General features: G+C 46.5%; 1 protein-coding gene across 2 annotated transcripts in view; it reads left to right on the top strand.

The window, feature by feature from the left end:
- Positions 1-16,423, top strand: part of ttc27 (tetratricopeptide repeat domain 27) — a 135,648-nt gene extending 119,225 nt beyond the window's left edge. For both annotated transcript variants that reach the window (XM_014154511.2, XM_014154512.2), the window contains exons 13-20: positions 1,527-1,754; positions 2,953-3,051; positions 3,488-3,540; positions 5,017-5,182; positions 10,529-10,726; positions 11,305-11,416; positions 15,316-15,416; positions 15,585-16,423. In XM_014154511.2, the coding sequence (XP_014009986.1) occupies positions 1,527-1,754; positions 2,953-3,051; positions 3,488-3,540; positions 5,017-5,182; positions 10,529-10,726; positions 11,305-11,416; positions 15,316-15,416; positions 15,585-15,710 (1,083 nt within the window). In that variant the 3' untranslated portion in view covers positions 15,711-16,423. The remainder of the gene's footprint in view (positions 1-1,526; positions 1,755-2,952; positions 3,052-3,487; positions 3,541-5,016; positions 5,183-10,528; positions 10,727-11,304; positions 11,417-15,315; positions 15,417-15,584) is intronic.
- Positions 16,424-16,636: the final 213 nt, after the last annotated feature.

Raw genomic sequence — 16,636 nt, forward strand, 5'->3', positions numbered from 1 at the left:
GTGAAGCTGGTTGAGAGAATGCCAAGAGTGTGCAAAGTCAAGGCAAAGGGTGGGTACTTTGAAGAATCTCAAATATAATATATTTGCTTAACACTTTTTTTGTTGTTGGTTACTACATGATTTCATATGCGTTATTTCATAGTTGTGATGTCTTCACTATTATTCTACAATGTAGAAAATAGTAAAATAAAGAAAAGGTCTTGAATGAGTCGGTGTGTCCAAGCTTTTGACTGGTACTGTATGTCGGTCTCCTGTCATCGGTTGAGTTGCTGACCTCCCCTCACTGTTCTGTGGTACCATTCCCCTATTCTCAACCCAATCTGTTATTTGCGATATTGCAGAGGTCCATGCTTCTACTATCCAAGCTGATACGAAAAACACCTTTTTGTTCAAACAAATATTCCACTTTGCCAGCCGTATTGTTTTTACATTGTAATTCCATGTGTTGGAGTTGAGTTCAGGGTCTTGTGGTGTGGTAGAGATGGCTATGGTTACAAGCTGCTCCATGGGGGCCCAGTGTGTGCCAGTGGACTTGGCCCAGATTCAGCCTTCAGAATGGGATCCAGTAAAAGAAACCAATGAAAACCCAGAAACCCTTGCGCCCAAAAAACACTCAGGCTGTGGGTAGATTGGCACATGAACAAAGCAGCATCTTAAAGTGAAGGGAAACCTGATCATTATTCTTCAAATAAATCAGTTTTTACATTTGTATTTAGTCAGTTGGCAGCTGAGGGGGGGACAAGCAAGTGGGGCAACAGTAAGTGTGGCCGTTGGGATTGACCCCTAGTCTCCATTGGGGAGCAGTATGTGACTGGCCATGGGGATTGAACCCTGGTCTCCATTGGGGAGCAGTATGTGACTGGCCATGGGGATTGAACCCTGGTCTCCATTGGGGAGCAGTGTCTGACTAGCCATGGGGATTGAACCCTGGTCTCCATTGGGGAGCAGTGTGTGAATGGCCATGGGGATTGAACCCTGGTCTCCATTGGGGAGCAGTATGTGACTGGCCATGGGGATTGAACCCTGGTCTCCATTGGGGAGCAGTATGTGACTGGCCATGGGGATTGAACCCTGGTCTCCGCTGGGGAGCAGTATGTGACTGGCCATGAGCATTACCGTTAGACCACATGCACTTCACAACCCGATCATTATTCTACACACAACTGTGTAGAAGGAGGGGATACAGTACTTAAATCAGCTCTTTTAAGAGGTTTAGTGTCTGTTGGCTTTTATTCTGGCCAGGCTGGAGAACATCATGTAGTTGAGGCTACAGTAGAAGTACCCCCAGTTTCAACATCTTGATTGAGCTTCCTTCCCCAGTGAGTGGATTGTGGCTGTCCCAGACCAAATCAAAGCCTGGTTATTGTTAGCAGGGAATATTAAGTGTCTTGGCTCTGAGGGTCGTCAGGAACCAAGACATTTTGACTAACCACCACCACCTCTGTTGCCCTCTTTTCTCATCCCCTTTCTTCCCCTCATTACCAATTCTTCCTGTATTTTTGTGCTTCTCTCTCTCCCTCCCTCAGGCAGAGGAGATCCTGCGTAGGGAGTTGGAGAAGAAGGAGACCCCCAGTCTGTACTGCCTGCTGGGGGATGTGCTGCGGGACCAGCAGTACTACGACCAGGCCTGGGAGCTGTCGAACCATCGCAGCGCCCGCGCCATGCGCTCCAAGGCCCTGCTGCACCTCCGGGCCAAGGACTTCCAGCAGTGTGTGGAGTGCTTCGAGAAGTCACTCCGCATCAACACCATGCAGGTAAACTAACCTCTGAAAGGGCTAGCTTTGGGTAGGATATTGAACAAAAATATTGTCATCAGGGCTAGCAGGTAGAACTCAAAGGGTAAAACTTAACTACCTGACCTGCAGGTAAGCTGCCTACAAGTGATATGACAGATTTTTTTTTTTTTTTTGTATGAATAGATGAAATAATTGATTAACTTCAAAGAGTAGTAGGTTAGCACCGAGCACAGTAGAGCTGGAATGAATCTGTGCCTTTTCCCCCCATTCACCCACCCACACACACTTTCCCATTTCCCCAAGGAAGTAGTGTTGGGACAGTTGTGTCTGGGACCTGTCCTGTTGGCTCCCAGCACACAGAGGGCAGCCAACTCACCCTATACTCACCCTATAACCACTCCTCTGGATAGCAGAGTGGAGAGGGAGATGTGAGGGTGAAGAGGAGTTTCGCCCAGGGGAACAGAGGAAAGGGGAATGATTTCCTGTTTTCCTTCCCTCTTCTGTCCTTTGTCCATATTTAATTCAGCAGGTCAGCCAGCAATAGGATGTTTTAATTTAGCTTGTTCTGCTAAATGACCTTCACCCTCCATTTTTCAAGGGGCTGTTGAAGTATTGTCAAGGAGATATGATGGCTCTTGTAAACGATCGCTCCAGCAGCTACATCTTTGGATAATGACGATAACCAGAATAGAGGGGAATATTCCTCCCAGTTTGAGATGAGATGTTGTAGTGTGCTGTGGTGAGGGGAAAGACACAAGAACGTGGGGAGAGAAAGGGAAATGGAGGGGCTAAGAGGGAGAGAATCCGGGGGATTGATGCCACAGCTGATTTTTATGGACGGGGCCTGCCTGTCAGTCACAGAGCGGGGCCTCCCGCAGCCCAACCTGACAGGTGGGCTTTCCTCCGAATCAAACACAGGCACAGGAGGGCTGCAACATTAGCCAACATGGCATTTGCGTTTCTTTTTCCGCTTCCTGTCCTGTGTGGCACCTGCCAGTCAGCGTGGCAGGGATGGTTTGAAAGCAGGACTGAGAAAGTGTGGCAGGCTCAGCACATTGTTCGTTTATACCGTGGATCAAGGGGGTGCGTTAGCACTGAGATAATATAGAATTCTCACCATGAATAGATAAGACTATAAATGATATTCCACTCAACATTTCACAGTTTAGGATTCCTGAACTCACTGCTCATGTTTGACTCTGTCTTGTTTCTACAGCTTGGGGTGTGGTTCTCCCTGGGCTGTGCCTACTTTGCCCTGGAGGGCTATGAGGGTGCTGCCAAGGCCTTCCAGAGGTGTGTGGGACTGGAACCAGATGTAAGTGCATTACTACACCACCTTACAGTGTCAGGCATCATCACATATAGGAGGGCAGAGTCAATCACATGAATGCACAGTGGGACCATCACAGTACCATTCATCTCTTGTCACTCCCTCTACCCCCTCCCCTTCTCTTTTTCCATTACTCTCACAAATACACACATTCCCCCACACACAAACACACTTTGACAAACGGAAAACACTCCCTTCTCATAACCCGAGCTATAGCGCTCTTGTCCTCCAGCAGTCTTTCCAATTCAACTTAATGATCCATACGGCACCCGTGTGCCCACTGCATTGAGCGGGAATGTGCTCACGTAGCACTCAGCAGAACATATTTAGGCTCGGGGGGAGTCAGTCTTCTGCCACAGCTTCTTAACAACCCTGTGCTTACTTGTGTGTAAGCTGTGCATCTTCATTTTTCCTCCTTCAGAACGCAGAGGCGTGGAACAACCTCTCCACGGCCTACATCCGCCTGAGACAGAAGTGAGTACTGTATAGTCCCTCCATCTGGACCACTAACCTGTCAATGGTTGAACGGAGTTAGGACTCTGGAAGATGTACAATTCGGTCATAAGTATTTCAGTTGACAGGCTCAATGTTTGAATGTCTCCTTGTTTTGAATTTAGGGTCCCTCAGTCGAGAGCCTTCTCTCCACAGCTCACACACAATTGACTGGACTGAGATTAGCTTTAGGGTGAGGAATTATATTATTGAGCCAACTGGTTTTGGAGGCTCAGCGGGGCCTTGAGAAGACCCGTGTTTCTCACTCACTTGGTCACTCACCCGACCATCCATCCACCCACCACCCTTGTGCCAGCTGACACATACAGTAGGGCCACAACAAAGACAGAGGAATCAGACCTTAATGTTCTCTCTCAGCCCTGATATCCCTGAGGTTCTCCAGCCACTACCCCTACTGATCCAGGACCTGTCACTCTCACAGAGAGAGGGACTCGCACTGCCTGCCAGGAGGCATCCATTCAGCCTGACAGTATTGATTTTTGGCTGGAGAGAGGTATCAAAGAGTAGCACTGATTTACACGCCAATGAAACAGATTGATGTTACAATGCTTTTTTTCACCCCACTCCAACTCCTCTAGTCATTGGTTTGGTCACGTAACTGACCTCGATGCTTTTCAATTACTTTAAAAACTCACTAGGCAGTCGTGATGGGAAAGATAACATCTCAGCACCCTCCTGACTTGACCACAGGACCTAGGTAAACCCTCAGCTGACCATGAGGCGGGCATCAGCCAGATCTGTTAGGCTCAAGTCAATTAGTACATTCCCACCACTGCAAGATGGGCAGGTTCTCTTATATCCCCTGAAAACCACAATCTCTTCCTGGCAGAACTCTGTCTGGGAACCAGGAAGCTCCACGGTTTCTTTATGGGGAAACTTTCCCCCTCAGCCCCTGATCAAATCAGCCCTGTGCTTTCAGGCCTGAAATTAAAAAGCGGGGAGACTTCTACCTGGTTAGCGCCGCTGCTAAATCAGCTGAAGTGGCTCTGTTAAAGAGCCTGTAGCCTGTGGTGTGTGTGAGTGCAGGTGGATCAGAGAGAGAGTATCAGGGGGGTTGTCACGGTGAACTGCTAACTTATGTAGCCTGCATCTCACTGAGGTGTCAGACACAGGGGGCAGGCAGCCATGTCAGTCAGGCTTGGCTATGGTCCACCTCTGGACAGCTGCTGAGGTTACAGATACAGGCACCTCACCTGAAATAGGGACTCATTACTGAACTGTAGAAATGACCGGTAGGACCGACTCCTTATTAATCCTTAACTTATGTAACTCAAATTTGCACATTGACGGTAATGCATGTCCGTGTGCATCTCAATTTAGTATTCATCCCGTAAGACTTTGTAAGCTGCCCCTGAAGAAATGGTGAGCACCAGCCATGTAAAAATACTTTCCATGGCACCACTAATTCCAGCGCCTGTCTGTCCCACTGTCTGTCAGGACGAAGGCTTTCCGCACCCTGCAGGAGGCTCTGAAGTGTAACTACGAACACTGGCAGATCTGGGAGAACTTCATTGCCGTTTGCACCGACGTGGGAGAGTTCGCAGAGGCCATCAAGGCCTACCATCGCCTTATGGACCTGAGGGACAAATTCAAGGATGTGCAGGTAACGATAGTGCCCACAGGCACTGATCTAGGATCAATTTACCATATGCTAAAATCACAACCTTAGCCATTTAGGGGAAATGCTAAACTGACCTTAGGTTAGTGTCAAGGGGCAACTTCATCCTACTTGGTTTAGAACAGAACAGCTATTCCCTTGTTTACAAGACTATTTCTAAAATGGAAATGTGCTGTGCTACAGTAAACCAGCTAATGTTCCACCCACACTGGTTCCTGTCACAGATAAGTCCCATGTCCTAGCTTGTTCACATCTAGGAGCAGTACGTGTAAAGCAACCGAGGATTTGAATACGCCCGGCTCTATACGCCACCAGGAGCGTGCCTTTAATGGCACCATACGCCTCTCATCTGCTCGTTCCACGGCGCTGCCCCTCTAACAACCGGTCGTTAACAGCACCCACGTCTCCCGTAAGGAGCGGGAGGAGCCTGGGTAGGCTTTCTCAGCCGTGTGAGATTCAGGCTCCATATGTTCCAGGGCACAGAAGGGTCTACTCTACCCCCCCCTCTCGCCCTCTCTTAGCTCCATCACAGAGCCCAGGGCCTTCCAGAGGGTGACCCCTTGGGAATGAAGAATATATACAAGAGGTTGCAGTCTGTTTGAGAAGAGCCCTCTGCCACCGCCACCTGCTACCACCTCTTTAATACTGAAACCACTTCGGTCAGAGAGCTCGCCTAAAGGAGACCTGAACATTCTGGACCTCTATGACAACACACCACTTGACCACCAGTCTTATCATTTTGCTGCGGCTCTTATCGCGATTTCTAATGGAATGTCTGGTGTCGATATTGCAATGGGATCCACAGACCTTTGAGGACCCTACTGACGTTCTCTGAAGATGTCCCTGCAATATATCCACGCCAATAGTTATACCCTGCCTGCTAGGCTTATCAAGCACTTTCATTTGGTTTCATTTGAAAAAATCTACATGAAAAATCTGTGAATCATCGCTGGCTAATTGGAAACCCACCAACGCTTACTAAATAGAAAATTAACTGTCGACTTTGAATAAACGAGTCCAAACATAGCTACTGAGCAAAACGGCAATATACCGTTAAGTCCTCAGCCCCGGAATACATACGTTCTGTCTTCAGAGCAATTAACTTTAAAGAAGATGTTTCGGCACTGGATGTAGAAGCTCTAAATAACAGAGCTTTAGGTGTCTGGAGGTTGGGTGCTCCTGGGGATACGGACATAATCCCCAGCCCTCGCCTCGTCCCGCGCCACCACTGTAGCGCCACTTAACATGCACAGCCCTGGTTGGATCTGTTTCATTGCCTTTTCTAATTAGCTTGGCAAAGTCAGTGGGGGTTTGCTCAAAATGTGTTCTTTTCCTTTCCTTCCCTCGCTCTCTTTTTTGCTCTTCTCTCGCTCAATGGATTCATTTTTAGCTTGGCAAGATGCTAGCGCCTCATCAATTAGGATTGGAGATGTAAACGCACAAGTTGGAAAGGTCGCAACCAGCCACCCGCTGCTGTAAAATATATGTCCCCGTAATTGGGATGTGGATTCACATTCTTTAACTGTGTTTCCCAACAGTCTTCCTTCTCTCATTTTCTCCTTCTGCACTTTACTCTGTGTTGTGTGAGAAGGATTGGTCAGTTCCTTAGGCCCCATCTTATTTGGCCTTTGAGCATCAAATTAAAAGATGTTCCCTTCGCGTTTGAGTCCTTAATGTGGTCGTCTGATATAACAGACTGTCACCACTCACGCAATGTCCGTAGTTTGGGGGCACTATTTTGGTTGCTGACATTGTGAAGTCCCCATCCATTTCTTCTACCTACCCCCCCTCCCTCCTCCACCAAATGTATCCTTGATGTAGAACTGTTTCACTTAAAAGTGCTTGTATTTGAAGAGTATTTGCTATTATTTGGCATGCCTGACTCGCGTCTTTGAATTGTATTTTGAATTGTGTGACAAGGCGACAATTAACGTCATACCTACTTCATCAAATCTATTCCTGTAAGTGCTTGTTTTGTCATCAACTTAGCTTCCTTTCCCCTCCTTCACTTTTATTCCATATTGTTTGCTTCCTGAGACTGTTTTTAGTTTATACAGTACTGCGTGGCTGAGGGGGAGAGAGTACTGTACTCCTTATGGGCCAGGATGCATTCCTCTTCTATGGAATGTAGAGGAGAAGCAACTACAGTGGAATTAGTGACTTATGAGGACCTCTGTCACATGCCCTCCATATTCTCCGTATCCAGTGGATCCTAGTGATGAATTGTGGGTTATGATGGACACACACACTCACATTCCTTTGAGACAGAAAATAATGATTTCCCCCCCGTAAAAAAGAAGAAAAGGTCTCCATTGAAAATGGCTGAAATCTCACTGTACTGTGCTCTCGTTACTCGGCATACACCAAACCTTTTCTACCTTTTCCATCCTGCTCTCGTTACTCGGCATACACCAAACCTTTTCTACCTTTTCCATCCTGCTCTCTCTCCGTGGGAGAATATTACTTCTCCTCTTCATTTCACACTATAACCGGATACAGCAGCAATCTGGGAGAGTGATCCGTTCAATTTCCCCTTTAACTTGAATCAAAAAGTCCCATTTAGGGATTTAATTTGTTACACATTTTCATCATCGACAGTCCGATCTGATGAATCCTGTCTGAGACCTTCTAGGCTGAAATTACCTTCAGACGCTGAGGTGCCCCAGTGGCAGAAGAGCGCTATCAATCAACATTAACACTCATTTACCCAGCACTTCCCCTCCCCTGATTTCCCACAGACTTCCTCCAGCTACTGTACCAGTATAACAGATAACTGATAGGTCAGACCAACCCCTTCTCAGAGCCAGTAGGCAGAGGGCCTCTGCTATTACCCACACAACCCCCATCTCACATACACACTGAGATTATTATTACCAAATATTTTATCCGGTATGAACACAGAGTATATCTCTTTGGACCACACACATACACCGACCGGCATCTTAACTGAGGGTCCGGAGAGGAGTGTGTGTGTGTGTGTGTGTGTGTGTGGCGAGATACTTGCTGCACCAGTATGGTGTGCAGAATGACATTTGTTCCAGCACCTGAGAACGTTGACCTTTTCAACACAGAGGTAGGGGAGTGGTACACTTAGTGTGAAAACCAGGAGCACACTGAAGAGCATCTATAGACAAGTAGTTTGTTACCTGCAAATGGTGAGAAGGGGAACAAATTGAAATCACAACTCCCGTGGAACTGCACTTGGGGGACTGTAAAAAAGGGTGAGGTAGAAAGAGCGATATAGTGGAACAAGGAGAAGGTAGAGACGATGGCTGTTGTTTTAAGGGCTGAGACGACCGCCAGTTGGGTGGATTCATCCTCGCCTACTGTCCTACAGTAGACCACACGCATTCTGGAACAGCCCTTATAGAAGTGCTCTCGTTTCAACAGATCTCATTTAAGATCTTCTCTTACACAGAGAGTGCTACACAGAGATAACATTCTTCAAATGAATTATCAAACCATTTTACTGGATTGTACTTTTAATGGCCTTTAGTCATTCAAGAACATTGCATGATTGCTAGGCGCTTGGCTATGCCAGTATTCAGTTGGAAAGCCATCTGGAAGGTTTAGCCCCAGGTGTAGATACAGAACAGTTGTCTGTGAAGTCTGGACATAAGGTGTTTGATTGTCTGGTTTGGACCAGATTTATTATAAAGGGGGCCTTTCCTCTCCCTCATGCCTGTTGAAGTTCACACCACTTACGGCTTTCAGATCTGCTTCCGCACAGATTCTCTTCCTCCTCCACCGGCGGGGCACGCCACAGTCAACTGGAGACTAAACAATAATCTAGTCGAGCAGAGGCAGTGTGCCAGCCCGCCTGCAGCTGAACTTACAACCCATTAACTAAGAGCTGGGTCATTTGGTAACTCGGTGTCAAGACTCTCTGGGATGGAGTCTTTAAACAGCCTCTTTAGACATGCAATTTGGAAGTGATTTTCAAACACACAATCATCCTTCAAGAAATGCATTGGCTCTTCTGGTGATTCAGTCACTGTGAATGTGAAATCCCTCCCTGTAAGTGGTTGTATGGATGTGTGCAGTAGGCTAGAGGTCTCATTCACCTTTGGCTACATTTTTACTGTGAACAATCAAAAGTGGGATAAAGTAAAAAGCTTGGCTCAGGGAACACCTGGGTTTCAAGCTGTTCACTAACAGGCTTTCTGCTAGTGCCACGACTTCAAAGGGAGCTGGCTTAGCTGACTTCTGGGAAACCAGGCCCCCCCACACTCACCCTGGCACGCGCATGGTAGACATACACACCAACTCAAAGACTAGCATGGGGAGACCCACACATCTTGCAGTTTACACCCTCAGACTACCCACACACACACACACCCCTCCAATCCAGGCCACACATACCCGCACATACACACACACTCCCCACAGACTACACAAACCCAGGGGAGACATCTCCAACCCTTAGCTCACACCTTTCACCATTCATCGGTCTCTCTCTCTCCTTTCCCCTGCCTTTACTCAGCTTGCTCAGAGCGTTGGTATTCGGAGCGGTGCATGAGGGCTTCACAAATAACATTCCCCTGGACAGACAGGATAAGGCCCGGGAACGCTGCTGCACTTCCTGGCTTTTAGTGGAGCACATGGACATACCTTTTTGAGATTTGTCTCGTTGATATCATCCTCTACTGTCTCTCCCGCTTGTTGCTTATGGAACATGTCTGTGTTTTATATAGCTATGACTATGACACGCCCGTGTGTGACTGAGTGGTGTGTATTGCGTTGTAGCTTAATTATTTGTTTTCAGCGTGCTGATGATACTGTTTCATTATTCCTATGGGAAAAGCATTTAATTAATGTAAACAAAGAGGGTGAGGTCATGTTTTGAAATCCAGCATTGCTCTGCCCTCTAGGCTATTTATTCAAGCGCTTGTAATTGTACCGTGATGATCATGACTGTGCATACATTTCCATTTTTTGTTACAATAGAAAACAAGTCCCATGAATTCTTGGCAGTTTTATTCCACTCTATATTCCACTCTCAATGCCAAGCATATTGAATTTGGGGGGGGCAAATGCCACACATTCAGTTGGGTGCGAGGTGAAATTGAAACCAAGTGCGAAAAGCGTCAGTGTGAAATAGCCTCCTGCTCAGACGGCAATCACCAAACTAGAAACGGAGGATGACACAGCCACGCAACATTGAGGCAACCCAACTGGTTTATGTTGAGAGAGGACATATGCGGTGTGGCCAGGTTCACACACCAAACCAACCACCCGCTTTAAACAAGCAGTCGCTCCACTCTTTCCGACCCCCTCCCACTTCAAACCAGAAGAGCGGTCCGTTCACATTCTCCCTCTTCTGTGTTCCAGGTTCTAGAGATCCTGGTGCGAGCAGTGGTGGAGGACATGACAGATAACCATGGCGACCAGGCGTCGTCTCTGCGGGCCAAGGTCCAGGAGCTCCTGGGGCGCGTCACGTCCCGCCACAGCACTGACGCTGAGATCTGGCGTCACTACGCCCTGCTCTACGGAGACGGCCACAGCACCAGGCCTGAGGACAACGAGAAAGTAAGGTCCTCTAACGTTCCTCTAACGTCCCCGTGACATTTGACTGTGCAAACTCCACGCATGAAATATACTGTATGAGCTCGGAGGGGAGGTGAAAAGGTCATTATTGTAATGGACTTGGAGCCTGTTAATAAGCTATTTATAGGCTCATTGATAACTCATAGGCGGTGGTAACTAATGGTGAGCAAATTGCACGTGGCCACACAGTGATAGATGGCTCTGTGTATTCTTGTCATACGCAGTGGGCTGTTGATTAAACTGTTCCTTAATCATGTCCTAAGTGTGACTTGTGAGTTATGATCCTTAGTCCTGGTATGTAATTTGTCTTTCCACTGCCTCCCAAAGGCCAGTCACGCCACAGCGATGATTTCTGTTAATTTTCTATTCATTAAAAGTGTTTACTTAGTGTGTTCATTATAACGCAAATGGATTGGTGTGGCCAACAGATTGGTAAGGGTTTATGGCTTCATGGGAAGTTAAATATTTAATTCAAAATGGTATCCCACAACATTCTGTGTGTTGGGGGGGATAATTGTTTTTCATGCATTTTCTTGTGTGTGCGTATTTGTGTGTGTCAGGCTTTGCAGTTCCTGTCCAAGGCCCATCGCTGTGAGGTGCAGGTCAGCGGCTGGGAGAAAGACACTGGGACCTTCAAGGAGGTGATAAGGAGAGCCATAGATCTGGCCAACGGTGAGTGACGCACTCCCTGCCCCTACACGCACAGACCTTATCCCACATACCAACCACTGTGGCAGGTACAGTACCAGTCAAACGTTTGGACACACCTACTCTATCAAGGGTTTGTCTTTATTTTTACTATTTTCTACATTGTAGAATAATAGTGAAGACATTAAAACTATGAAATAACACATATCAAATCATGTAGTAACCAAAACAAATCAAAATATATTTTATTTTGAGTTTCTTCAAAGTAGCCACCCTTTGCCTTGATGACAGCTTATCACACTCTTGGCATTCTCTCCACTAGCTTTACCTGGAATGCTTGAAGGAGTTCCCATATATGCTGAGAATTTGTTGGCTGCTTTTCCTTCACTCTGTGGTCCAACTCATCCCAAACCATCTCAATTGGGTTGAGGTCAGGTGATTGTGGAGGCCAGATCATCTGATGCAGCACTCCATTACTCTCCTTGGTCAAATAGCCCTTACACATCCTGGAGGTGTGTTTTGGGTCATTGTCCTGTTGAAAGAAATGATAAATAGCTCTTACACAGCCTGGCGGTGTCCTTTTAAGTAGTGGTTTATTTGCAGCAATTCGACCATGAAGGCCTGATTCACACGTTCTCCTCTGAACAGTTGATGTTGATGTGTCTGTTACCTGAACTCTGTGAGGCATTTATTTGGGCTGCAATCTGAGGCTGGTAACTCTAATGAACTTATCCTCTGCAGCAGAGGTAACTCTGCATCTTCCTTTCCTATGGCGGTCCTCATGAGAAGCCAGTTTCATCATAGCGCTTGATGGGTTTTGCGACTCCACTTGAAGAAAATGTCAGAGTTCTTGACATTTTCCGGATTGACTGACCTTCATGTCTTAAAGTAATGATGGACTGTCATTTCTCTTTGCTTATTTGAGCTGTTCTTGCCATAATATGGACTTGGTCTTTTACCAAATAATGCTATCTTCTGTATACAACCCCTACCTTGTCACAACTGATTGGCTCAAATGCATTAAGAAGGAAAGAAATTCCACAAATGAACTTTTAACAAGGCACACCTGTTAATTGAAATTCATCCAGGTGGCTACTTTGAAGAAACCTCAAATATAAAATATACTTTGATTTGTTGAACACATCTTTGGTTACTACATATATTATATTATTCTACAATGTAGAAAATTGTAAAAATAAAAAAAACCCTGGAATGAGTAGGTGTGTTCAAACGTTTGACAGACACTGTAGATTAAAAAAATCTACCCGACACACCAGCCAAAGTATTTTTTGTGCCATAATTACACAACACACAAAAAAAGATGAGCATGCTTAGTAATGTTTCTAAAACAATAAATGTAATTCTAGTGCCAAGTAATGTGCTCGATTTAATTTGATATTCTGTGACCACAATCCCGTGTAGCTCAGTTGGTAGAGCATGGCATTTGCAAATGCCAGGGTTGTGGGTTCGATTCCCGCGGGGAACCGGTACGAAAAAAGTATGAAAATGTATGCACTCGCTACTGTAAGTTGCTCTGGATAAGAGCGTCTGCTAAATGACTAAAACATTTATATAAAAAGGTCTTCAGAGACTGCCTCTTTAAGGTTACCTTGGTAACAGGGCGAATCTTATCTTCATGTACCTGTGAGAATCTCACTAGTAGTAGAAGCCGACAATGTCTCCAAAGACAAACTCTGAGATCTCTTTTTGCTAGCAGTGGAAGAAAACTCAAACATTGAAAAGCAACCTAGCTTGTGAACAAAACAATATAAATAGCCAAGAAACACGAGGACAAAGTCTCACTTAAGTAGACTTTAGAGTAAATTAGACCAATGCCTGAGCGCATTGCTTTTATAAGCAAATCTTTCAGCACATTACTCAGTGCTCACAGCCCCCTAGACAGGCGGTGTTGTTGCGCGAGGTGGGATAGCTACAGCGTTAGGATTCCGATTTGCTTTGAGCATTACCAGATATGAAACAAAACGTCAGGAATACTTTGAAAACAGCTACTGCAGCATTTATTTTGCTATAAAATCACAACTAGCACTTGTGCCATACTTGACTATTTTTATGACATGCTCGCACTGTCACGCCTTGAGTGAACCACCCGCAACGTGGCTGGTGAATTAGACATTCTTACCCGACAATGTCAAAATCTACCCGCATTTGGCAGGTGTTAATTTTAGGCCCTGTCACACACACAAGTTCCTTCGACGCACCCGAGCCACACGTGACCGCCACTTATTGGCGGAGACACACGAACACTCATCACGCTTAATGTCACGTCTCCTACAGGCCTTTGCGTCAGGCCGCGTGGGGAGGAGACATGATGGATTGCAGACACAAGAAGAGTAAAAAAGACAAACAAGCCGCTTACCCCACTGCCCTCTGCGAGACACAATCCCGATCCAAACAATTGCTTTGCGTGTTAGTGTGGAGGGGGTTGGGGGATGGAGTGGAGATGGAGACAGCAGGCAAAGGAAGGAGAGTGTCCTATAGGAGAACTCCATTAAAGTTGTTAATCTCGAGAATCCCCAGGTTTTTCATTACAGCCGGATGCTGTGTTGAATTAAACATTAGAGGGAGTCAGGGCAACACGGTAGGAATAGCAATGTGGAAGGACGCAGCCCTGCCTTCCCCAACACATCTCTGGGGTTGATGTTGTCGCTAGGGCTCATCTTCACTCAGGTCACACACCTTTTCTCTCGCACGCGCAAACATACCTTACACCCCTTACATACACTTAATTCCTCACACACACTATTACACACACAGGCTGTGGTATGTATCCCAAAACACTCCCACATGCTGCCCCTGTCCTTCAGCCCTTCAGAAAAGTCCCAGAGAGCTGTTGATCTTAATCATTTATAAGAGAGACAGGCTTAACTAATGGATCAGAACCCACCAAGCCCTTCTACCACAGCCTCACTCGCTCAACTCTGTAACCTCTATGATGGCCCTGGACACTGCATCCACAGAGCTCGGAAGAGAGGGATGAGAAAAAAAGTAGAGTGATGAGAACGAGGAGGGTAGAGCAGAACAGGTCCTCGTCCATAAATCACGGCGTTTTGACCTTTCGTGCTGTCGCGGCTGAAGGGGACCATACAGGGAAAAGGTGTAGCGCAGATAGAGAGGAGAAGAGACCGCCGCTTGTTTTCCCTTCCTCGTGCGAGAGAGAGATAAAAAGGTGTCGTGTAAACACCGAGACAAAAGACTCTGCGATGCAGGGGAAATAGCCCATCAATATCATCACTGGTCTCAGGAACATAGCTTTGTTTAGGTATGTTTCTCAAAGCAGCACCGGATAACACCGGTTCTTCTGAGCTTTAGTCATCACTTTGTGGGGGGGTCATGAATGGGGTTTGTGTGGATGGTGTTTCATCCTGTTGAATGCCGATTCACTGTGAAGCGTTCGAGGACATTTTGATTATCTTGTCTCGGACAGTAATCACAGGAGTGATTAAACGGGCATTGGGGAAAAAGGTCTCGTCTTATTATTCATTTGCGAGCTGCCGGGCCACTCGCGGCGGGTTTGAGCGGTGAAGTGTCTTCAGCGTAATGAGATGAGGCCCACTGAAGTGTCACTGACTGCAGAAATCTCCCTGAGGGAGGTGGAGTGCCCATTAACCAGTCCCAGGAGAATTGACTCACACACACGTGCAGTATAACCCACAGTCGTGTGTCTATATGAGAACTGTTAGTCATGCATAGGTCCATGGTGCCACAGTGTCTCACCAGGGCAGGTAGCTCCATGGACCCCGACCCAGAAACTCCTCATCTCTCCTGACCCTTCCATGATGGGTGGTTGTCTCCTTCCAGCAGTCACTCATTTTAATAGACATAAATAAGGATCTCTGTCTTTTAATCACAAATATGCTAATAGGTATTTTCTGTCTCCATTTCTCACATTTCTGGGTTCCCAGTGACCCTCAGCTGTAGTAAAAAGAAGAGTAACCCCCAGGAGGCATTGCAGATGTTGTCCTCCACTCGTCTCAGCCTGAGAAGCCTGGCCACCAAAGCCAAGGTACAGTACAGTACACTTGGTCTTCATGCCAGCACCCCACCACATCATACAGATGTATCGGACTGCTCACATCAAGTCATTACTGAGCTACTTCACCGACCTCACATTTCATGCTATAACGTTTAACCAAACGACATAATTTAATTTCTTTACACCGATTTTCCTCAGCAACTGCACACAGATGTTGCTTCTGGGGAGATCCATGGCGACCTGAGTGATGCAGTCAAAGAGCTGGAGCAGCTTATCACGGAGCTGCAGGACCAGAGTGGCCAGCTGCGCAGCGAATCAGCATGAATGCCTCTCTATCGACACACCTCTAAGGACCTCTTACAGCAAACTTGTCCCAGAGCAGACATGGCTGCTAGGGACACTGTCAGGTGACCTGCACCCCTCACCTGGTCCTTACCAAGAGTACTTTACACGCTTTTACAGGGAAGAAGAGATGCGACTAACTGTAAAGGACTGCCAAAGGAATGACTCCAAACGTGATACACTCGTATGTACTAAGTGTAATTTGGTATAATTCCCCCCTTGAGGCGTGTGCTGTTTGTGGTATAGAGCATGGTTAAGGAATGTTAGCTCAACCCCGCAGGTCATCAAAAAGACACCTTCTCTGCGGAATCTATAGAAATCAGGAAATGTATACATTCAGAAATTGTCCAAAGATGAAGCCTTATGATCATAGATTCACGCTTGCCTTGTTAGAATGTATTAGTCATAACCCCCCCCCTCAAAGCTGGACTCCCACAGGCGCAGTGAGAGCTCTGCAGATGAGAAATGTAAGATTGTGAAGCAGGACAGGAAAGTGTGGAACGTTCATCACCAGGGAAGCAGTGGGCCATGAAAGTATCACCTCGCCTCATTCACACAGGACAGACACCATGGAGGCAGCCCCCGCACAGTACAGCTATCTCATCATCATGCCTCTGGCACCGGGGGCTACAGACAGATCCTACCATCTTCTCCTCATGGATTTTCTCTCCCAAATAAAAATGACCTTGACATTGCCTTTGTTTTATCATACTTGTTTTATTGCTATCGTAGAAATCTTTTTCTTTGCCTGTGCCTCTTTGTCATGGACTGTGTCTCTGCCTTGCATTGGAGGAAAGGCCCACAGTGTAGATGACTTAGGGAGAAAATTACTTTTATACGAGTAGATATGGACATGTCATAGACTGAGTATACCAAATATAAGGAACACCTTCCTAATATTGAGTTGT

This window comes from Salmo salar, chromosome ssa18 (genome assembly GCF_905237065.1).
Source record: "Salmo salar chromosome ssa18, Ssal_v3.1, whole genome shotgun sequence".
NCBI classification, from domain to species: Eukaryota; Metazoa; Chordata; class Actinopteri; order Salmoniformes; family Salmonidae; genus Salmo; species Salmo salar.